The following is a 25226-nucleotide window of genomic DNA, read 5'->3' on the forward strand; positions in this document are numbered from 1 at the left end:
AAGCAGGCAATGGAATCAAAGCCAGCAAAATGGCCAACTTGATGTCAGTCAAGGAATCTCAGGCGGGAGTTTCAAAGCCTGCTGTGACCAAATTCGCCACGTCCAGCAGTCACCTCTCCCACAGCTTGGAAGAACCCATGATTCTTCCACTGGAAGCAATGAACTTTTTATTATTATTATTATTCTATTTGATTTCCAAAGCATCACACACCCTTGGATGTTCTTACTACTGTATTTGTCCATTTGTGATGAGTGCAAACTCCAGCCTCGTGCACCCCATATGGGGGCATCCCAAAAGTCCTTTCAGGTGGTGATCATCAATCCCTAAAGCAATCTCTTCCAGTCTCCAAGCTTCAGAGAACATCTACCTATGATGGTGTTAAACAGTGTTCATGGAGTGGAACAGTGGTTACCAGAGGCTGGGGAGGGAAGGAGGAGGAGGAGGCGGAGGTGAGAAAAGGTTGAATCATAGATACTAAGTTAGAACTAGATACGAATAAGACATTAAGTGGCTCTACTGAGCAGTGGGATGGCTATAGGTCATTTTTTTTTTTGCAGAGAAAGAAGTTTTATCTGCAAAGTGACCATGTCAATAGGAAAACAAGAAAGGATAAAGCACCCCCAGGAGGGAACCAGGAGATGGGATGCCTCTTGAAAGGAGAGACCAAGGTTTTAAAAGGATCTTTGGCCTTTTTTTTTTTTTCACTTATTATTATCATCATTTTATGATACAGTTTCATATGCCCTGGGATTTCCCTTATCTCCTCCCCAACTCCCTCCCCACTCACTGAGTTCCCCTGGCTATAGGTCAATGTTAACGTGCTATGTATTTCTCTGTTCAAATAGCCAGATCCGATTCTGATGTTTTCACTAGAAACACATGTTAAATGCTTGAAGAGACAGGTACCCTGATTGGACATTCCACAATGTACATATGTTAAAAAATCATATATATATATATATATATATATATATATATATATATATATATATGTGTGTGTATGTGTGTGTGTGTGTATAGTTTTATATATTATTAATTATAATATATAATTATATATTACTCTAATTTGTACACCTGCATTGTGGAATTTTTAAACAGCAAATTTTACAAACATGATTAAAACAAATTGAGATTTGTTTTAAGTTTATGGAAAATGGAGTTAAAAGTAAGTTTATTATCCTGCAAAATGTACATCAGATGGGAAAATCTTTAGAAAGCTTATAGCAAGTGCATTTTGTTTTAAAAAAAACTATGCAGGAATTTCAAATTTTTTTCACCAAAAAACAGCCTCATTTTCCTATGAATGTATTGAAGAACGATCACACTGAAAACATTCATGCTTATATCCCCATCCTGGATTTCTCCCTGAACTCAATATTCCCAAACTGGATCTTTAATCAGCTTTGACACTAGGAAACCAGACTGAACTCACAATCACCCACTAAGCTCTGTGGGCATAGGAGAACATGTTCTTCCCACAAACTTGCATCTTCCTGATGGCTCAGCCCCCAAATATTCCTCTATCCATCTTGCCTGTGTGGAAGTGGGATCCTCACTGCCTCCCAAGGCCCAGGGTGGTCAAGGCCTTGCTCCTCTCTGACTTGGGCTCTAGCTGTTTATGCCCTGGCCTCTGCTGTCCAGCCTCCCTGCTCTTCCACACTCCAGTCAAGCAGGTACTGTGTGGTGCTGTTCCCTCATCAGATTCTTCAGTCTCTGCCCAAATGCCTTCTGGATGCTCTTGCTAAAAGTGCAGTGTGCCGTACTCCACTTCTTTGTCTTGTGTTCCTTCATATCTCATTAGCCTATTGGACTTACTCATAACTTTTCTTCCCTCCTTATGTATTTCTGTATTCCCTTACTGGCGTGTCAATCTGCTGTATTCCCAGTGCCTGGAGGCATGTCTGGCATAAACCCAGTACTCAGTACATGTGACTGAATGGATGAATGAATGGGTAAATGGGCAATAACGTCTGCCTGCTACAATGGAGCAGTCACTTCGTAGCTCCTACCTTTTAGCAAAGGTTTCAGGATCTCTCTCTCTCTATCTATCTCTCCCTCTCTCCCTCTGTCCCTCTCTCCCAGCCTCTCGCCTCTATTTGGCTGCTACTAGGGAGAAAGAACAGAGGAAGGATGAGAAAAACCAGGGGAGCCAGAAAAGGGGAGGCAATAACCAGCATCGCACCTACAGGGACCAGGCACACACATTTCACTCTGCAGCTTCAGCTACCTCACGCACGTTTGCCACAGCTGCCTGGAAGAATTCCTTACTCAGGCCTGGTGTAGCCAAGGAAGCACTAGTGGAGGGCACTGGAATTCACAATTTTGAAATAGCTAAGCTTCTGGAAAGAGCTCTCTGGCTTATAAAAATATTTTTAAGATTGTATTAATTTCCATTTTATCTGAAAGGCAGATAGAGACTACATAGAGAAAGATCTTCTATCTGCCAGTTTAATCCTCTCAAACCATGGCAACAGCGAGGTCTGGGCCAGGCTAATGCCAGGAACCAGGAACTGTACTTTGTTTTCCGTCATGGCTGGCAGGGACCCAAGTAGCTGAGCCATCATCTGCTGTCTTCTAGGATGCATATGACGGAGGCAGCTGGATCAGAAGCAGAGCTAGGTCTCGAATTCTGGAACTCTGAAGTGAGTGCACATCTCTCTAGGCATCTCAACTGCTGAGCTAAATGCCCTCCATACTTCTGTTGTTGTTGTTTACCAAACTCCAAACACAATCAGCCTCAATTTCTGGGTACCATAGGGTTTTTTTGTAGTATTGTTCATTTAGACAACCATGAAAACATCTGAACTTCTCTTATGGAAAGGCAGATCCTACTTACTTGGTGGTACTGGTCTAAAGCATGGTTCATCATTTTTTGTCTTACAATATGCTGCTTCTGATAAGAAGAGCTACGGTTTACTGCATGTGCACCCTGTGTGGTTCCTCTTGGACCACAACTCCTGTACCCTGTTCCTCTTCACGCACTTCAGGATAGCACGATGATCAAGGGCATTGTTTTTAGAATGAGACCTAGATTTAGAATTAAACCAGACTGCCTGCTGTTGGCTTAGGCTAGTTATTCCAGCCGCACTGGGTTTTTGTTGTTGACCTGTAAAATAAGACTATCAAGGGGCTATATAGATAGTGTTGCATGCTAATCCTCCGTTTGTGGCAGTGGCATCCTATATGGGTGCCAGGTTGAGTCTTGGATACTCCACCTCTGATCCAGCTCCTGCTTATGGCCTGGGAAGGTAGAGGGGAATGGCTCAAGTCCTTGGGACTCTGCACCTACATGGGAGACCTGGAAGAAGCTCCTGGCTCCTGGTTTAGGATGGGCTCAGCTACTGCAACCATTTGGGGAATAAATCAGAGGATGGAAAATATCTCTATCTATCTCTTTTTGTCTGTCCTTCTCTCTATGTAACTCCTTCAAGTAAAATAAATAAAATATTTAAAAAATAAAAAATAAAACAAGATCTGTCTTATAAAGGTAAAAATAAGGTAGTGTTTGTAAGGCACCAGAAGATTGCAACTGCTTGGCTAGAAGAAGCGTTCTTATTTAGACTGCATTGTGGGGGTCCAAGTGGACCACTGGCTTTCCTAAACACTGCTCTGGGTTGCTGTATGGGGAACTGAGTCAATCTGTCTAACAGAGAAAAGGCTTCAAAGAGAACTTGATCTAAACGCATGATCACTCAGATCCGTGTCTTTCTTAGTCTTGACTTCTCTTTGCCTTTGGGATGAACAAACAGGGCATCCAAGGAAATCCTAGCACCAGAGACACACAACAGTATGTTCTCGGAAGAAGGAGACAGTGGGAGGAAATGTAAGGATGCTCCCAACAAGGCAAGAGCATGCTATTCAGTTAGAAATAAAGAGGAGCTACTAAACCAATTCCAGTGCTGTGGACACCAAAGCTGTGCCGCCTGGGCAGCTGGTCAAAGATGTTGTGACCCCCGTAGGTTAGAAGGTGGAATCTCTCAGCAGAAAGATACAGTACAGGGCTTGGGTAGGTATTAAACCTCCATGTAAGAATTCCATTTATTCTAAAATCTCACCTTCTCTACCCAACTAACATCAAATATCCATCTGTTGTAGACATCCCCTGAGAAGTGTTCATTACTCACGCACCCATGGATTGTGTTACCAAAGTTCAGAAAGATGTGCATCCTCTTCCCCAGCTCCCTTAAGCTACAGGATCCCTTGCTGAAGTTGTATGTACTTTTTCCTCCCCGATGCTTCTGGGGTCTATGGAAATGACAGTCAGGACTGGTGTCCACCAGGCTTCCAGTGACCAATCAAATGCCGTGCAAAGCAGGAAGCCATCAATGCTTGGTCTGGACTAATCAGAGTCTAACTAGAGACACCCATTGAAATCATGGATGAGAACCAATAGGACAAAGAAGCTATGTTCCAAAACAGGTGTCTGCTACCCATTCAATCCCCAGGATCAAAGTTTGCTACTTACACAATAGCCAGATGCCACTGAAACACTGAAGGCAAATACTGTAAAAGAATAAAATTATAAGAAAAGAGGTTCAAAAATGAGCGACCACAATTAAAGCAAAGAATAGAGAAAGAAAAGGAAGAAAATCAGCCACACACACTGAAGAATGTTCTCATGTTAGACAATTAAGAGATTCCCTTTCTCAGGGTGTGACTATCGGGCTAATTTTCTCATAAGCACCACACAGAGTGGAACTAAGTTTACTGTGAATGAAGAGCAAATGAAGCTTGATCCTTACAGAGATCCAAGTGGCCCGGGGACTCCAGGAGTCGCAAGTATGAAAAGGCCATTCCCAATGTCCTGTTCGTCCTGAAGCCCAGTCTCTTTGTTCATGATCCTTCAGTTATTATCTAAAGAGGAAAACATAGACAAGTGGAAAAAGGAGGTGCCAGAGGTCCTGATAGAAAAAAAAAGTATGAAGAGGGAGGCCTGGTAAGGGAGATGCAGGGGGAGGACGAGTAATGCAGCTGTGGGCGATACCACCAGAACAGGACAGGGAGATAAGATCTGGCAGACACAGTAATGTCCCACACGCATGGGCTGGGTAGGCTCTCCTGGACAGTCCAGGAGACAGTGATCAAAAGGACAGATGGGGACAGAGAATCACCTTTAGGTGACTATGATGGATGTTGAGTTCATCTGAAAACATTTATGTGTGCACCATCTGGCAGGTGTATGAGCTGGCTCTCTCACAGTTTTGGTCCTCTGTCCTTCTACTTTTGTTCTCTCCTGTCTTGCCTCTCACACAGCACCCTCCTTCCTATTTCTTGACACTATAGGAATGCTTATTTCTAGATTTTCTGGTTACATTTATCTGGAATACAGACATCTGCTCCACCCTCACTGGATCCAAGAGGCCTTCCCTAACATGCTTAACTTCTTACTATAATTCACCTTGCACTTTGACCTATACATATAGTAAAAAAAAATGTACTGTTTGTCTCCTCCAAAGGAATGGGTGCTCCATCTGGAAGAATTCTATTTGATTTACTTTTGAATATTAAGCTAGCACATAGAAAGCCCCATAAATAATTCTTGAAAGAATGCTTGAACCCCAAGTCACACAACAGATAATATATATCAAGAGTTTTATCGGTTAAAATGTATGCTGTTTAGGGAGTGGAGCACCTACAAGGAGCAGGGAGCAGCTGGGAAACTTTGCTACAAGCTGTTGTTTCATGTTTGCAAGATCCAGACTTGTAGCTCCCCTCCATGGGTTGGAGCGGTATGGTAGCCAACCTCTAAAATGGCACCCCATAATATTTTCCTCCTGATATTCATGTCCCTTTGTTGTGTTCTCTCATCTTGAATAGCACTGACTTCTGGGACCTGTGGGGTGTTACAGAAACAAAATGATATTGTGCAAACAACAGGCTTGGTGGCAAAAGATGTGCTGCCTTGTGTCTTTGTCTTTCTTATCCACTCTGCAGACACCCATCTATCATACCATGACTCTCAGGTAGCTCATGGTGAGAAGCAGATCCTTAGTTCCAATCATGTTCTTGGATCACACAGCCCTACCTGACATCGTGATCATAATTTCTTGAGAAAAGCCACGATAAAAACACCCAGATCTCCAACCTGCAGAATCTATGTGAGATGTTCCATGTTCATTAGTATTTGAAGGTGCAAAGTTTTAGAGTAATTTCCTTCACAGTGATGGGCAGCTATCATGAAGTGGACGGAGATCCGTCATCCCAGGTTTGAGTTGAGACATTTTGATGAGGATCATCACCTTCCCATTTCCCCTTCTGGTCCCGATTTGATGCTGCAAACTCTTAGTAGCCACAAATGCCACCTGTATCCTCAATAAACTTTATTTAGACACAAGTAGACAACAACAGAAAATACAGATACAAATACAGATTATTTTTTTTCTATATAGAATGAACAGACATCACATAGAGAGTTTTTAAAAAAAAAGTAGGTGCATGGAATGTCAGAAAATATTGCAAGGTTCCTTGTTCACTCACACTTGAAACAGACACATATTTCAAAGGAGACAGGGAAATTCCATCCTAACAATAGGAATCACATTTGGTCTGGAACAGCACACAGGTATTAGGATAATGACAGAGGAGTTAGGGATCCAGTTACTCTTGACGTGACAGAATGCTCACAACACTAGTAGAACTCTGTTTAAACAAAAGACAGTATCGAGGAGGACGCCACACCTCCCTGCACAGATGCTCTGCAAGCTGTCAGCTAGGTTGTAAAGCGGCTTGGCAGACACACTAGGTCAGCTCGCATCTTGCAGCTCGAAGGTCTGCATAACCTCCCCCTGGGGGTCCACACACTGGAGCACTCACAGACACACTTAGAAGCTGCCCCTTTCACATGCATGCTGGCCAGCTGAGGGACCCATGGCCTAGAACATGGACATCAGATTACAAAGTGTGACTTTTGAAAGGAACAAGGGATCAGAGCCAGGAAGCGAAGACACACTTTGCCAAGGCAGCCACATCCATTGGTGAAAGTCTCCCGCCACACTGCCTGTGGTCTCTTCCCCACAGGGAGCCACTGGCTTTGTGTCCTGCTCCCTTGATATGGACAAGGCAAATGGATGTCTCTTGGCAGTGTATCATCACCCCTAAAGTCATACCTGTGACCTCCTGGTCACTCCTGTCAGAAGCCACGTGTGTCACCAGGACAAGCTGGCACGGCACTACCCTGCTTACTCCTGTCCCGGGTAAGCCTCTGGCCTGCACACCATCTTCACTTTCACATCAGTGTTCCCTAGGCAACCTCTGATTTTGTTAGTAAAAAATGGTTTCCACTGTACCCTTCGTGTGTCCTCTTCCTAATGTGACAAATCCAGATGAGATGAAGTTATGGAGATCTGGTCCTCCACTTCGGTAAGCATCCTTCCCATAATGCCCTGCAAGAAGATGGGGCACAATTATCTGACGCATCCATGACACCCAGACAGCAGACAATTGCGGCTCCATCTCTCCCAATAACAGTGGTGTGCAAATGTTCAAACCAGCAACTTGGTCAGAAGGTAGTGGTAGTTGAGAAAAATATATATATATATGTAACATATATATAGTGTTTATTACTATATATACTGTATATTTCCAAATATTACAAATATACATATATATGCATATACATGTGCATATATATATAGGTCAGCACATATATATGTATGTGCATATATATATATATATATATATGTTATTATACAACAGAGAACAAAATCCTGGGAACATCACATTGAACACAGGAAGGGGCCAGGAGGGGATATACAGCTTGATCGTGGCATTTCTGACTCAGCATAATGCTCTCCAGACCATCACAACACCTGCTGACTTATGGGAAGTTAATTCCCAACAAACCCATCAGAAGTTGAAAAAATATATATCTTGAAGTTGAAAATACACCGATTGCTCCTCACATACCCAACACCCATTGCTCAGCAATGTGGCAGAGAATCACCTGTTTACAGGCATGGTCATGGGCTGAGAGGCAGGTGTGCCGGCTATTGCCGGTCCAGTGTGCTGAGAGAGGCTCTTGCTATAAATCGCCAAGCCCAGAGATCCACACTCACAATTCCAATCACAGTCTGTTCCCTCATAAAGGCGACGCATCCTGAGTTAAACCACCCTGAGTTGGGCACTCTCTCTGTATTCGTTCCCCCACTTTCTCTTTTATCGCACTCTCCCTTTTCCCCCCTCTTGCATTGTTTGTTTTCTTTGAAGAGACACATAGGAATGGGTCTCATGGGAACCACTGCAGGCCTGTGTGTGTTTATGAATCACATCCCAATCTCAGACCACAGCCTTGTAACTGCCCAGAAATCTGCCAACAGCTGAGGCAGACAAGTAGAATGGTGATTAGGAAGCGTCAGGAAAACAGCCGTGTGTGTGTGTGTGTGTGTGTGTGTGTGTGTTTCTCATCATCCTGCAATAAGATCTGTCACCTCATCAGCATGGTACAAACAGCTACCATGCGTTTGGGGTGACAGAGAGACTGAAGGTACACTTAAACTGGGAGAGGGAGTTCAAAGAGAAAGGTGCTAATGACCCAGTTCCAATATTTAAGGTCGGATTTCACAATGCACTTGAATTACAGCCAAGGTAGAGAAAGGAAGGACTCCACGAGCTACTCTATGAGAAAAGGTGAAACCAGTTTTTAATGATATTGCTGCAAGAATGTATCAGAAATTATAACAATAAGTGAATGACTGGAGGTATACTGCTAAATTTAGAACTGGACAGTCAATGGTATATTAAGTATGAGCACAGGGCTGTAAGCATTCAAACTGGTGCATAGCAAAAATTAGTAACTAAGATGGAAGTAAACACACCATGATATTGACAACTGCCTTCGGGTAGTTAGAACAGGACTATTATTTCTCTTCTCCCTTTGAGTCCGCTTTTCCAACAGTTTTTTTTTCTCTGTAACAAATATCTATTTTTTTCTAAAATGAACAGGCAATGGAAAACTTCACAATAAATGCAGAGAACTAAAACCATACTTTCTCTTACTGAAATTCCCTGGAGTTGGTGGCTCTCAGTCCTGGGGATGTGCCAGCATCATCTGAAAGCTTTTTAAAAAATTATCTATTTGAAAGGTAGAGTGACAGACAGGGAGAGATAGAAAGAGAGATCTTTCATCGATTGGTTCACTCTCAAATGGCCACAATAGACCGTTTCAGGTGAAGGTGAGACCAGGAGCCCAGAACTCCATCTGTACCTGCAGATATACAGGTATTTAAGAAATCTGTTGCTTTCCCAGGCACATGAGCAGGGAGCTGGGTGGGAAGTGGAACAGCTATGGGCATTGCAAGCCTAATCCACCCTGCCACAACATGGGACCCCCCCCATCTCTGGGAGATTTTAAAAACCCGGGTGCCTAGATCCAATTCTGGAGATTCTAATTTGGTCGGACAGGGTCCAGGCTTGAGCAGGGTGTTTGTAAAGAGCCATCTGGGCAATTTCAACATACCGTTGGGAACCAGAAGCTCTAGCTCTAGCACACGTGGAGAAACGGAATCCCATCTGCTCATGTGTGTTCAGAGAGCTTTTGCTGGGATGCTCTGAGGAGCCTGGCACCACCCGCTGTCTACATCTCAGTCTTTGCCACTTTTCTAGAGTCAAGTCTGACCCTCTAGTTTTCTCCCTTATTATTCCAGATCTCAAACCTGAACCTACTTAAATAAAGCACACTGCTGGGCCTCACTCCTGGCATTTCTGATTCTGCAGTTCCAGGACAGGGTTCAGGAATCTGCCCTTTGGTTCAAGTCTCCTGGTGGTGCTGAGGCTGCGGGTCCAGAGACCACACTCTGTCCGCGCATGTCAGGAGCAGGAGGCTCTTACCACTGTTTCCCTCATGCCTGCTACTGTGCAGTCAGTTCCTTACTCCTCAGGGCACCCAGCTTGCCACAAGGAACACTCCTGCCTTAAGTTGCCGTGGCCACAGCCCAGAGTTGTACAGAATTATTAGAGCTGAACTAAAAGGCTTATGCCCATCTCCCCAGCCATGTGACGGGCAGCTCCACAACCCAGACTCTAGGATAGCTGCTGCATAACAGTGTGTCTTCAGATGGTGAGAAGAAGGTGAAAGGGAGGGCCAGGATCCTTTTCCTAAAACACTTTCTTTCTTAAAACATCTTCTTGCAAGCCCAAAACACTGCACTCAAGAACAGGAGATTAAGGAAAGATAGTGACGATTGAGAACCTGCATACATTCAAGCTTCATTAATTCAAAACCTGGAATGCATCCGGCAGAATGTGGGCTGCTGTATTTTTGTGCTTCCTATAAATAAAAATTTTGATAAACAAATCAATACAGAGGAAGATGGAACATAAAACAGGGGCAATGAGACTTACACATCATTCTTAATTGTCAGCTAGAACAAGCTCCCTGTGGACCAAGAGCTGCTCTAGTACTCTGGGGCTATGCTTGTTTGGAATGCAACTGACATTGCTGGATCTTTGACCATGTGTCAACCAGAGGGCCAGAACACCTGCAGATATGGCTCTTTTTTCTTTACACACTTGTAAATAACATTTTATAACATTCAACATTTGACAATGATCTTTCACTTAGGCCATTTGCTTAAAATTTTCATATCATATGGTAGATTGGTCATTATTCCCATTTTCCCATTCTGCTGATGTTAAAAGTCAGGCCAAAGGGCTGAAACTGGAAGATGACTGAGCCGGAGCTAGCATCTTAAGGTCATCTGACTAAACAGCATGCACATTCCATCATGTACACGTGACTTCATTTGATCTCTGCAGGAGCCCTGTGGAAAATGGCAAGAACCTTCCCAAGTTCACAGCCAGTCAATGATAGAGCCTGGATTCCAAACAGGTGTAGCTGCCTTCAATTTTCAGACTGTGTGCCCTGAATGAATGCAGGTGTGGGTCTTTCCTGAGACTCAAGCCCGGGCATTACAGACCTCTATGGGACAATACCTAAGGTCACAGAAGCTGAGCTTGAAGCAGTGAGGTTGTGAATGGGAGAGGAAAGACAAGATTCTGAGGGGTAATGAGGCAAGGCCAAGAACATTTTCTAGAAGTTTGGATTCTGTAGTCCAATCAGTTTGGAAAACGTTGAGTTAAATGAAATGAAAAACTACGGGAAAACCAATGCAAGGAGTCTTTCAGAATCAATGAGCACTGAACTCTCCAAGGAGCCTTTTTGTTTGGCAAACATCTCTCTGAGGACACTTTGATGGAAGCTGCTCATGAGGTGGAGGTGGGGAAAGAGTGGTAACAGTTTCAGCTTTTGTTTGAACTGTGGTCTCCAACCTTGAGTGTGAAGCAGACTCTCCTACATGACACAGAATATGAACTGGTCTCCAGCCCCAGAATTCTTGATTTAATAGGTTAGATAGTTGTATAGATTACTATTGGCTTAGAGGTTGGATATCCTCTAAAGATCTGTGTGTTAAAAGTCTGGATTCCCAAAGTTATGTGTTGGTGGTACCAAAAGGGTCAACACGCCATTTAATTAAGCAGACTAGAACAAAGAAAGGTCCCAGGTGGGGTTCCTGGTGCTGTGCAATGCTACCAGCTTTGCTAAGGAAGCTAGAGCGGAGGTTGCTCTGCAAAAGAGATTGGCTGTAAGATAGTGAAGAGAAAAGAATGGGGGTAATATCCATGTAGTGGTATCTTATGAGACTTAGTGAAATTTTGCATCTGTGAAGTGAGATCAGTGGCCATGAGAAAGAAGCAAGCTGATAAGGACTGCTTGCCTGGGATTACAAAGCTGAGCAACAGATAGGAGGGAGAAGGGAACTGGTTGAAGCCTGAGTCAAATAAGACAAGTCCAGAGGACCAGGACAAAGAGATGTATACCACAGGAGAAAAGATGAGACATGGAGGTTCACATGGTGTTACTGTTTCTTTAAAATAACACTCAAAGGAGAGACAGAGGGGATAATTTAGACATAATCATTAAAACTTAATAGTTTTTTTGTTTGTTTTTGAATGGATGAAAGACTTCAGATTCTAATTCTGAAGAAAGATTCAAGTATCAGACTACATATTAGAAGGAATTAATACACAGATATACCATGGTGAAGTACCATTTAAAAAGCAAAATAAGGGAAGAGTATTCTGCTTAGTGATTAAGATTCTGCTTGGGATGCCTTCATCCCATGTAGAAGTGCCTGCATTCAGGTCTCAGCAAAACCAGCAAAACCAGCAGGTAGGTGATGGCTCACACTGTTGGGTTCTTAGCACCGTGTGGGATTGAGACCCCAGGCCTTGGTGTCAGCCTGGCCCAGCTCTAACTGTTGAGGGCATTTGAGAAGTGAGCTAATGGATGGAAAGTTCATTCTCTCTCTCTCTCTCTCTCTCTCTCTCTCTCTGCAACCCTTCATATTAACAAAATAATGGTAAAAACTCAAGTCAACTTCATAAAACATGAAACACATTTAGTGATGCACCTGCTCAAAGAATTTAGTGAGTTTTATTCTTGTAGAGGTAGAGAAGTATATTAGCACATACTATCTGGAAACTTCCTGACAAGATTCAAAGCTCTGTGCATGTCTGATTCCTCAAATGCAAAAGGGAAACCATAATGGCTTCCCCTCTGGTAGGGTTGTTGAGGAGATTGGATGAGTTTGTATCCCCCACCACATACACACATGCCTCATATTACATAGCACTTAGAACACTACTACTTGCAAGTGCTGGTAATGTTACTAATATTTTGGTTTACAAATGGCTTTAATTTCAATCCTATACTTCCAAACCCACTAATAATGAAAATAAAGGAAAACAGAAACACAGTACTGGCTTTTTGCCAAATAGAGCAGAACACTTGGGACACACACAAGCACCTATAATGAAACACAAAAACACATCCACAGGAACCAAGTTAAGAGAGATTGAGAATCTACATACAAAAACAAGCCTTAAAAACTAAGAATATTTGAGAATATACTAATGACCTCAGTAGGAATGCATTCTTGAATGAGACTTACTGGAAACGGTGAAAAATTTTAAGTTGTGATATATCAAAAGCAACAAAACACAAAGACTACAACATGTGTTTGCATTAATATGCATAAGTAGTCTCAAGTTCATAGGAAAGAAAACAACTCTGTTTAAAAATAAAAAACTACACAACTCGCAGAAGAGGAACCCTGAAAGGCTAACATACATGAAGTAGTATTCAATCTCACAAGTAATAAAGTAAATTCAAATTCAGCCACAATTAGGTGTCATTTCACAGCCAGGAGACTGGCAAAACTTTAAAGGCTTAGGACTACTGAGATGGAACAATGAGAACAAGACCTCTAGTAACCTTCTGGTGGGAGTACTAACTGGTGCAATTGCTTTGGAAGGAGCTCTGGTAAGAACATTGATCCACCATGGAACTTACTATTCTGCCTGTAGGTGTACATCCTAGACAATTCCTCAGACAACTTGGGGGCGTTTCAGAAAGTTTATGGAAAAATAAAATTAAAACGTATTTATTTTGGCATGAGAAGTTTTGAAATCTGTGCATACTATTTGAGGCTCCCTGGTGTGCATAAAAAGACAGTCACAAGCATCCCCCAATGCAACTCTCCTGTGCCAAACATTCCTACTCAGAGAAGAATGATAAATAGTGGAGGGCTCATACAATACAATCCTGTACAGTAGCACGAATGAAATGTAATGAAGTGGAATGAATTAGAGCTGTAAGCATCCACACAGATAATGTTGAACAAGTAAAAGAGAAATAGGAAAGCACTGTATCTAGAGCATTTAAAATATAATACAGTACTCTGATTTGTGTAAGCATGTATATCTACGGAGTGTTATATAAATATGAAGAATTCACCAAAATGATAAATACAAATTTTCAAGATAACAGATACTTCTACAGGTAACAAGGACGATATATCAGAAATGGTATGGAAAGTGTTTCTGTGTTCTATTTTCTGAGCTAGGGTTGCTGGAGACATGATTGATAATTTGCTTTTATTTATATATAGTTTTGATAGCTAGCCAGATTGATACATAGATAGATGGGTGGCTGGGGGATAAAATGGTGGGTAGTTGACTGGATGGATAGATATGTGGATGTATAAGTGGGCAGGTAAGCAAATGGATGGATGGATAGGTGAGTTAATGGATAGTTGGACTGATACACTGATCAGCTGTTTTTAGTTAAGTTTAACGGTTGCTTGAGGATTTCATTCACTGGCAAATTATTAGTCAAGAAAAAAGGCAATAGAATGGGAACTGACGATATGCTTCAGCAGTCATCTCTATCCCAAATAAAGGGACTCCCAGTGAAACAGATAGTTCTTGACAACTTGTGATTCTAGATTTTCTACCTTTGTCTATACCTACAATGCCACGATGCACTTAAAGAGCAGAGTGTTAAACTTGTCACTCTTACTAAAGGACTATGCTGTTGTGATAATATGGGGGAAATGGCAGGAGGGGGAAATGGGAAGGGAGAAAAGGAGAGAAAGGGGGGAGGAATCCCTATACCTACAAAACTGTATCATGGAAAAGAATGAAGGTGATAGTTTCCAGCTTCAAAAACTCAAGGACTAAAATACCCACAATACACCATTGGTGGGAGTGGGGGGGTGAAAAAATGAAACCCCACCTGATGATGAAATCTGTTTACCAGAAAGGAAAATTACAGAATTTCTAAAACCATGACTGTATATTTATTTGTAATTTTCAAGCAGTACACAAATCCAAACATTCATTAAGAAAAGATTGGTAAATTAGAGTATGCATTTTTTAACATTTAGCAGATCATGTTTATTGACGGAATTAAAGTTAAATGACACAGGAGCTGCCTTGGGCAATCTGCTGTGCAAACAGGGCAATGAAAGTGTGCTGTCAGGATGAAATAAAAACTCAATGTGGCTTCAGGGATGCAGGAACACCTCTCTGTCCTTAGGGCTCACTTACAATGCAAAAGATGCCCTGGACACACATGCAGAGCTGGTCACTGGCACACTAAGAGGGAGTGTGAAGGCGGCTTAGGTCCTGACGAGCAGATATGCCACTGCTGAAGCTCCTTTATCAAATAATGTATCACAGACAACACACACACTGGATCCCAGGGGACACACTCCTAACTATAGATTACAAGGCTTTTTCCTTTGTTCACAAAAGGCCAAGTGATGATCACTTACTGGCTAGGGTGGTGATATACAGGCTAATCCAGCTGTGATGCTGACATCCCATTATGCATGCCACTTGGAGTCCCAGCTGCTCCACTTCCAATACAATTTCCTGCTTATGGTCTAAGAGCAGCAGATAGCTCAAGTGCTTGGCCACCTGCACCCACGTGGAAGGCTCAGAAGAAACTCCTGGTTCTTGGCTTCAGACCCACTCATCTCCAGCTACTGTGGCCATCGGGGAGTGAACCAGCAGATGAAAGACCTCTTTGTCTCTCGTCTCTTTAAAATATGCATTTCACATAAAAATAAATAAATCTTTTTCTTTAAAAAAAAGTTCACTTATTTCAATAATTAAACATACACACAAACATACATTAAATGCTAGGAAAAAATACATAGGTGTAGGTCATAAGAAATATTAATTTTCTTGAAAGGCAGAAATTGACACGACAGAGAGCTCCCATCTGCTGGTTCATTCTCCAGATGTTTGCAACAGGTGGGGCTGGGCCAGTTAGGAGCTGGAAGCCAGAAACTTGATTGCACATGGGCTGCCAGGAACCAACCACCTGAGCTGTGAAGCCCACCCCCTCTGAGGAGCATATATTATCCAAAAGCTGGAAGAGAGAACAAAGCTGGGCCCCAGATCTGGGCACTCTGAGAAAGGACATGAGAGTCCCAATGATGTCTTCGCCACTGTGCTAAACACCCACCCCAATGAAGTAATACATTCAAAGCCCAGTGGATATATTAACATGTAATAGACCTTAACTCCTCAGTAGCCAAGCGATAATTAAAAGACTATGTATTTTAAAATATCAATAAATTTGACAAAATCTTGAGCTTTGATGACACTCAGGTTGGGGAAGAGGCACACTCCCTGTTGCTGATGGGACTACAAGTTGATAGTCTCTATTTGTAGGGCATATCTTGGTCTCATTATCGCCCCTGTTTATGGACCCAAAATTTCCCACATGACATGGAACAGGCTAGGTAATGCAGGATGGATTGTAAAAATGGTTTCCACTAATGGAGGGCTTACTCAAGAAACTGGAATTCATCATGTCATAGAATATCATGCATGTGACAAAGGAGGAGACCAAACTGTGTGAGCTGGTAGGGAAAGATTTCCAAGGCAGACACAATAAGAAGAAAAAACAAACAAGGCAAGGTCAAGAGTGATACTTCAGAATAGCCTCTTTTACCTCAATAACAATACGAAGAATCCAAACAATGAGAATATTTATGGGTATACTGCAGGTGTTTTGTGCAACCTGTATTTCTTTTTTCTTCCAGCAAGCACCATACACACAAACTTTTGAAATCCTTTCCTTTAGGGAGAAGGGCTAGGATGAAATACCCCTGAGTCATATTAGTTGCTTTATGAGCTTAACTTTCTAAACATGTATATGTGTTATTTTTATTCTTGAAATATTCACCATTTCTCTGGCATTTTAAAGTGGGCTCACGGACCATTTTTCTCCTTTTGTTCTGTTTTTCTCTTTGTACCTCACATATTAAATTAAACTAATGCCCTATCATTTTATAAAAGGAAGAGCAAAGGTCAGGAAGAGAGAGGGGCCACGCTTCCTTGTGTAAATGGTAAGGCACTAATTAAATGCAAGAACTAACACCTGCTAAGCAAGAGGCAGGGAGAATTCCATGGGATCTGGAGTACTAAGTGTTTCCTCTGACACTCCTGCACCTATAAGCACTCCAACTAAGGGAGATACCTTTCCCTTTAAGATGGCAATCTTTTCTCCTAGTCATTCAGAGGCCTCTCTGCTTGTGCCCCAGGCTGACTCCAGGCAAGTAGGAGGCAGAAGGAGCTGCCCAAAAGGTTCTCTCCCCTGGGAAGCCTTAGGCCTCCTTCAAGTTCTCAGGAAACCTACACACTTCATTCTCTAACGGGGAGGAGGGCTGGTAGTCTGGAGATCTGCCTCTGTCTTTAGGCGGTCACTTTTCACTGAGCCAATAAGATAGCTCCCCTATAAGCTCTACCTTCAAGGTAAACTGGGGCAGCTCTGTTCTAATTGCAGTTGGCACTGACATGAACTATTTACTAGTTTAAAAGTCTCTAGAGAGAGCTGCTGAAAATGCCTTATTTCATGTGGCAATTCCTGGGCTGGTTCACACAATCCCAGATGGAGTGTTGCCTCCAGAGTCTGTGGATTTAGCTGTTGTTGGCAAGTGGCTCTGTGCGGCCTCACAAAGCCCACCTCTAGAGCCTGCTCATCCCGAGACTTGGAGACACAGAGAGGAAGGCCACTCAAAGGTAAAGCCCACTTGGAGAAAGTCAGGGGCCCACAGTTGTAAGTGACCCAGTTCAAGTTTGCCATCAGTAGTTTGGGGATTCACTTGGCCAGACTCTCACTGGAGAGAGGAAAACAATCAAATAGGTAGAGCATGAGTATGAACACATTCTTCAGGTCACCTGGGTGGAGGACTTTGGAAACAGACCATCAGATTCACTGGCTTTTGAGACGGTGCTCATTCTGCCCTAGGAGAGCAAGAGAGCTCATCCATCACATAAGAATGAAAAGCCAAGGCAGGGCAAGGTGGGGATGAGAGCCTAGGAGGCCACCCCACAGCCAAACCAAGAGGAGGGGGAACCCTCCAGAAAAGAGTTCATAAGCAAACCTCTTGCAACTCAAATAAATATTTCCCCAAAGCATTATTTCTGCTGGAGTTTTCTAAAGAAAACAACAAAACTGAACTGATACTTTGTGTTGGAAACCAGAACAAGCAAAAACATTAATGGCTGCCCCGTAAACAGCTCCAACTATGACCAAAAGGCAAAGAAGTGAGATCCAGGGCAAACTCTAGGTCAACTTCACCCAGGGCACTGGGAAATTCTCAGTCATCTGCTGCTTATTATATAGGCCTTGGAGTAAGATTTTACTCTTCTTTTAAAAACGAGTTTAGATGGCACACATTTGACCTAGTAGTTAATAAAATATTCATATTCCATATCAAAGTGTTTGGATTGGCTGCCCAGCTTTGGACTCCGACTCCAGCCACCTGCTAATGCAGACTCTGCACTACAACACAAAGTGTCAGAGCAGTGATGGCTCATGTGGTTGGGTTCCTGTCACCCAAAAGGAAGACAAAGATGTGAATTCCCACTCCTGACTTTGGTCCCAGTGCATGCCATTGTGGCCATTTGGGGAATGAATCTGTGAGATGGATGCATTCTCTCCCTCTTTCTTCCTCTTTTGTCCTAGTGATTTTCCAAGGGGTTGAGCATGGGGATTGCTTGGGGGTGGCCTTGGTATTAAACTTTCAAGATATTGGAAGGCTCAACCCCCTTTCTAACCTCAGCCTTGGAGACGGAATCAAGATGTGGCACCAACAGAAGTGTTTGAAGTCTCTTTTTTCTGGCCCCTGTGTACTTAGGAGCACAACAGGCCTGGGAAACAGAGTGAAAGCAGCCCAAAGTCATGGAGGTGTTGACCCCTGTGCCATGAATTCTCAGGTCACAGCAACTCTTCCCAAAGTGCCAGACAGCCCACTCTTTGTAGCAGAAAATAGCACTGAGGCTTATCTCTATATAGGGCACCCCAGCAAACTACTCATTTTCTTCTCACATATGCCAATTTCAATCTCTTTTAGGAAGATACCCAGTCTAACCCAAGTCCTATACCAAGCTAGAGCCAGCTTCTTGGTGGCTGCTGCCTTATTCTTGAAAGTAGGATCCTGACCAAGAGCAATCTTCAGGAAGACCAGGCAGGGCAAAGGATGCAGGTTCATTCTGCAGGGAGAGATGACTGTCTCTTTGTCCTTGTCACAATAGACCTCAGGACTCTTGATGACTCAAAAAAGAAGTGAATTGCCCAGCCCCTTCACGGAATCACTCTGAACATGGACCATACGCTGGTTCCTGGACCACAGGGACCTGGTTTTCCCTACTTTCCCATCTCCTCTCCCTTTCTGCAAAAAACACTGAGCTTCCTGCAAGGATGTGCAAGTTAGTTAACACACGATGCTGAGGAATCGCCACCACCTTGTACCACATCATCATGTGCCACTGGACCAAGATGCTGGCCATGAATACCTTTGAGTATCTAGAAGGACACATTGAAGAAAAACATTAATGTTTTCTCTATTTGGCAGAGATGTAAAAAGTCTCAGATAAAATAATTAGTAAAGTTACAGAGGGACCAATCTACTACTCTCAGTGCTCCTGCCACTGACTGCCACCCCTACCTCTGCCACTGTCACTGGATTCCTTTAATTCCCTACAATAGGAAAGATGATCCAAAGCATTGTTCAGTAACACACAGGGGAAGTCAGTCTGACCCTGACACCAGATATGAAGCTTTAGACGAATCATACATGTTTTCTAAGCCTCATTTAGCTTCATCTTTAAAATGGGAATGCTATCTGTCTCACAAAGATATGATCAACACTTGACACATAATCAATGGCAACAACAATTATCATTATCAAAAATGCTAGTGGAGCAAACTTATCTTTAAGTTTACTAAATAGTCTAGAATATTCTAAGGAGGAAAGCAAGAATTGCAGGTACAAAATTAGTCAAAGCTCTAAAGGTTTTCTCCTCTATGCAATATTTCTGGGAGAACACTAAGGCTCACTCTAGTGCTATCACTACTGCCCCTTGATGGTTAATGGGGACTGGAAGTCATTTTCATGTGTCCTTTAGAACAGACTCACTAAGATGTGGCAGGTGAAAATGCTCAAACCCCGCTCATTGGAACTGGTATTGTGATGCAAACCAGTCAAGCAGCTGCTGGTAATGCCAACACTCCACTGACAAGCATCAGTTGGAGTCCTGGTTGGTCTGCTAATGCTCATGTCCTTGGAGAAACCATGCAGAATGACTCAAGTACTTGATTTTCCTGCCACCCATCTGGGAGATGCACATGGAGTTCTGGGCTCCTGGCTTTGGCCTGGCCCAGCCTTGGCTGTTGTGAACATCTGGGGAGTGAATCAGCAGATGGAAGATTCTGTGACCCCCATCTCACCCCTAGACACTGGGGAATTTCATCTGTGGATGGATTAGATCAGGTCATTGGTTCTACGAGAACGATTTCATTTATACGTACCCATTCTTGTACTGTGTAGACTTCCTGCTAAACTTTTATTACCTACTGACTAATTCTTTGAAAAAAGTGGGATCACATAGGAGACTTTGGGTTGAATTTTCAGCTTTGAGAGGCTCCAGAAACTACAAGTGCTCCAGCTGGGGTCACGGGCTGCCAGCTACCCTGTTTAGGAAAAAGGATCCCACTTCATAGAATTGCTTCTGGCTGGGCAGATGAGAATGAAAGATTGGGGAGGGAAGACCTTGAGGGGAGTGCTCATGTTTTAAGACTTTACTTCTTGATGAGCAGGTGGTTTAATATGTGGACCATCACATCCAGAGACTTCCTTTCCTCCTCATCCAGCATACTTGCCATAGCCCCATCCTCACAGGCAGCCCCAGCTCCATCTCATTCTACTGTGCTCACCTTACAAAACCACCAGCTTTGATAAAAGCCATGTGGCTGAATTCAGTGGCGCTGGGATTTCAGGCCAATTTGCTTTACCTCCCTGGACCCTAATTTCCCCATCTGTAAAATGAGATGAACCGCAGAACTTGATGATGGTGTGCAATGGTTAATTAACAAAGGCAAAGCATTGAACATCTTAACCAGCCACTAAGTGCTCAGTAAGTGATGGCCAGTACTCTCATGCTAGTGCCATGTCCTCTTGCTGGATTCCAATTTCAGCTCCAGCTCTCACTAACCATGTGATCTGGAGCAAATTATTTAACCTCCCAGGTCATTCATCTACAAAATGGGGAATAAAGAAGAATTCATGTCACAGGAAGTTGTTTGGCACAATAATTAAGCCTCCTCTTGAGATGTGTATATCCCATATTAAAGTGTTTGGGTTTGAATCTTGGTTCCCACTCTTCCTTTCTAGCTTCTTGCAAATGCAGACTCTGGCAGACAACAGTGGTGGCTCAAGAAGTTGGGTCCCTATGATCCATGTGCAAGACCCAGACTGGATTCTTGAAGCTTGGTTTTGACCTAACCCAATGCTGGCTGTTTTGGGCTTTTTAGGGGTGAATTAGAAGATGTGAGATCAATCAATCAATCAATCAATCTATCTCTCTATCTTGCTCAAAAAATTTAAAAATTAAAAAAAAATCTCACAGGCAACTGAAGGATCCAATAAATATAAACATGTGAAGAATTTAGAACATAGTAGAACACATTCATAAGTATCTTTCATCACCATTGTGATTGCCCAGTACTTGTTGGCATTCAAGATCACACATCTCGAAGGACTTTTCAGCCTGCTGATACTTTTGCTGTCATTCCCTGGAATGTCTTGCGCGGTATCTCTTTGTTTCTGAAACTTACAACACCTCCTGCTCCCGATGACCTTCAAGTGCTGACCTTGCATCATACTCCAAGTAGAGACTGAAGTAGCAAACATCCTTGATTGCAGGATGTTTACACGTATTGCTTCTGTGGCTCTTTCCTACTATTTAAGGAAGTGAAATATCCTCAATCCTCATAGATTAACATTATTCCCTTTCATCCTGTTAAGGATTTAGCCCTGGAGTTTCTGCCCTCCTATTCAATCATCTGCCCGTCTCACTCGACAGGCACATTCATTTTAATCCTCCAACCTCTTCTAACCTTATGCACAGCTTTCTCCTTTGACCCCTCTTTTTCTATCCTCCCATGCCCCTGACTCCAGCCATTGCCCCACTTCTCTGCTGCTTTTCATGGTAAAAAAGACTTGCTGACAGTAACTTCCTTTGCCTCACAGTTTGTTCTCAGTTCTTTCCTGTTAACTTGTACATCCATTTGTCCATTTCTCTGCCTGGCTATTCTTGTTATCACCAGTCTGTTGCCAAAATGAATGAAGAATCACCCTAATTCAGCATGATCTCTTCCTATTGGATCACATCTGTGAAAATCCTATTTTTTTATTGGAAAGTCAGATATACAGAGAGTAAGAGAGACAGAGAGGAATATCTTCTGTCTGCTGATTCACTCAACAGCAAGAGCTGAGCTGATCAGGAGCCAGGAGTTCCTTCTGGGTCTCCCACGTGGGTGCAGGGTCCCAAGGTCTTGGGCCATCCTTGACTGCTCTCCCAGGCAACAAGCAGGGAGTTAGATGGGTTGCAGGGCCTCCAGGACAGGAATTGGGACACATATGGGATCACGGTTCATCCAAGAGGAGGGCTTTAGCCAGTAGACTAGGTAGACTACTAGCCAGGTCCCAAAATCCGATTTCTACTTAAGGTCACATTAACAAGGAGAAGGACAAGGACTTAAACGTATCTTTCTGAGGATACTATGGTTGAATGGAGTGCTCCAAAGTTCCTGTGTTGGAAACGTGTTGATGGCATTTGGAAGTGGGTCCTTTGGGAGTGAGGTAATCAAGATTTGATGATGTTAAGGGGTAGAAGGGAGGTCCCTTGATGGGCCTTGTAATGAGAGAGAGAGACCTGACTTTGCATGCTTGGGCTTTCTCCTTCTGCCATGCAAGGAACAAGCAAGAAGGCCCTCACCAGACACATCCTCTTCATCTCAGGCTTTTCAGCCTCCAAATTATGAAAGTAAAGTTTATTTTTTCCTACAAATTATCAAGCCTTAAGTATTCTGTTACAACAGCAGAATTACAGGGACATTCAAGTCACAGCCATGGTCAAAAAAATCTTTATTTACTTTTTTTTTTTACCAGTACCCAATCGGTTTCTCTCCTAAGTTGCTTCATCATTACTTCATTTAGCCAGTCCTGGATCCCTCTGTTGCTGGTAACCCATGCTATTATCAGCAAGGCCTATGTAGGCTACTTGTAAATTTGCTGCATATCCAGGATTTAAAGCATGGGCTTTTTTACAGTTAAGGACTAACATAAACATAAAAATATAGAAAGTATGCAACTCTTGTCATCCTGTGAAAGCCACCACCTTGCTTCATCTGAATAACTGCAATAGAAGGACCAGGCTCATCCCTCGTGCCTTTACCCACTACTCTAAAAACTTTTCCAGACTTCATATTACACTTAAGATAAAAAAATGCAAAGACTCCAAATGCAGTGGCCCTGTAGGATTTCCTACCCACTGCCCACGTTCCCCTTGGCTCACTGCAGCTAGGATGAGTTACTCCTGCTGATCAAACACACCCAGCCTATGGCTATCTTAGAGCCTTTGCCTTTGCAGTTCCCTCCCCCAGTATTCTGTACTCAGCTCTTTGTGAGTCTAGATGCTTCTTCATCATCAGTTCTTGTTGTAAGGTGACCTCCTCTAATTACCCCATGTGCTTCCCCAACATTCTCTCTCATGCTACTCTATCGCATCATGCAAACGATCATCACATAAAACTATCTGTTTATCCACCTGGTTATGTTTATTATCTGTCTGTTCTCACATTCCCTAAAACTTTTAGTTCCAGAAGAGGAAGACCCATTACTTGGACCTAGGCACATGGGGGCGACTGTACGCACTGACAGTTGCCAAAGAATTAATGAGTTGGTTTTTTTTTTTTGTCATGTTATTCTTCTTAAGTTCCTGCCAATTTGCAGAAGAGAACGTCATGCCATTCAAACTTAAATATGCTTTGGTGATTTCAACTAATGATGTTCCTCCAGGCAGGACAATGTTGAACCAAATAAGATTTCTGTACCTGAATTATGTCAGTTGCCATGATAATAATCATCCCAGCAACACTAATAACAGCCAAAATAGTTACTGTTGATATTAAAGATTTTTATGAGCCAGTATTTTTGCTCCATAACCATTCTCCCATTTCATCTATTTAAACCCTTCCTAGGTGGACAAGAGCATCCTTTATTTTATAGGTGAAGAAATGGAGTCTCAGAGGTTTCAGTTTCTTGTTTTCTTTCACCCATATTATTCATGAGTGACCTAGGACTCAGTTTTAACAGCTTAAAGTAGTCTGTTTTTAAGCACAATGAAATCATTACATACTCACCAGACAGTTACTGTTATAAAGACTGCCAACACCAAATGCCAGTAAGGAGGTAGAGCAAATGGAACCCCCAGACATCAGTTTTGGAGAAGAAATTTATGGTATTTACTTCATGTGAAGTATTGTTCCACATCCCAACAGTTCCAATGCTAGCTAGTTTATCAAAAGAAATGACTTTCTGAGAGTACTGCATTATTCCAAAGAAAGTGGGTTAAAACATAAGTTATTTTGATACAAATATAATTTTGAAATCTGTACATAGTTGTTTAAATAGTACATCATTTTCAATAAACTTTTTGAAGTATGTTTACATTCCCATAAACAGACATGTGAAAAAATACTTGTTGTCAGGGCGAACATTGTATTTGGGTAAAGATGCTACCTGTGATGTTGGTATCCCATGTGGATGCTGGTATGTGTTTCAGCTCCTCTGCTTCCCATTCAGCTCCATGCTAATGGCCTGAGAAAGCCGGAGAGGACAGCCCAAGTACTTGGGTTTTGCCACCCACATGGGACACTGAAGAAACTCCTGGCTCCTGACTTCAGCCCCTCCCAGCACTGGTCATTGTGGCCATCTGAGAAGTGAACCAGCAGATGGGAGAACTAACTCTCTCTTCTCAGTGTGTGTGTATGTATGTGTCCCTTTCTCTGTGTTTGTCTCTGTAATTCTGCCTTTCAAATAAGTAAATCTTTAAAAATCTTTATTGCAGCTTCACTTAAAATGGTACAAACAAAAATAAATAACCAGAATGCCTATCACATGGCAACTGAATACATAGACTGCGGTATGTTTGCAAAATGAAATATTGCACAAACTGTGAACTACTGGCTGATGTTGACAGCTTGATGACTCTCAGAAACAAGGTGAAGTGAAAAGACAGATATGAGACAGTATGTAAAATGAACACCAAGACTGAGTTATTTTTTAAAGAGACTCAAAAGGAGAAGCAAAACTGACAGGTATTAAAACAGTGGTCACCAGTAGGGGATAAATACAGATTAACAAGGGGCATGAAGAACTCTAATGAGTTACATGTTTTTCTAGGAGTTAGATAAGGAGAAGGACAGATGCATGAATGTGCGGATGGAAGGGATGGATGGATGGATGGATGGATGGATGGATGGATGGGCAGATAAATAGAGAGATGGATAAATACGTATGTAGGT

General features: G+C 42.6%; 1 protein-coding gene across 1 annotated transcript in view; it reads right to left on the reverse strand.

Annotated features, from left to right (window-relative positions):
• SHISA6 (shisa family member 6) overlaps positions 1-25226 on the reverse strand; it is a 275610-nt gene that overhangs the window by 140456 nt on the left and 109928 nt on the right. The window contains exon 3 of the mRNA XM_058675928.1: positions 7288-7383. Coding sequence (XP_058531911.1) covers positions 7288-7383 — 96 coding nt within the window. The remainder of the gene's footprint in view (positions 1-7287; positions 7384-25226) is intronic.

Source organism: Ochotona princeps, chromosome 17 (assembly GCF_030435755.1).
Source record: "Ochotona princeps isolate mOchPri1 chromosome 17, mOchPri1.hap1, whole genome shotgun sequence".
NCBI lineage: Eukaryota > Metazoa > Chordata > Mammalia > Lagomorpha > Ochotonidae > Ochotona > Ochotona princeps.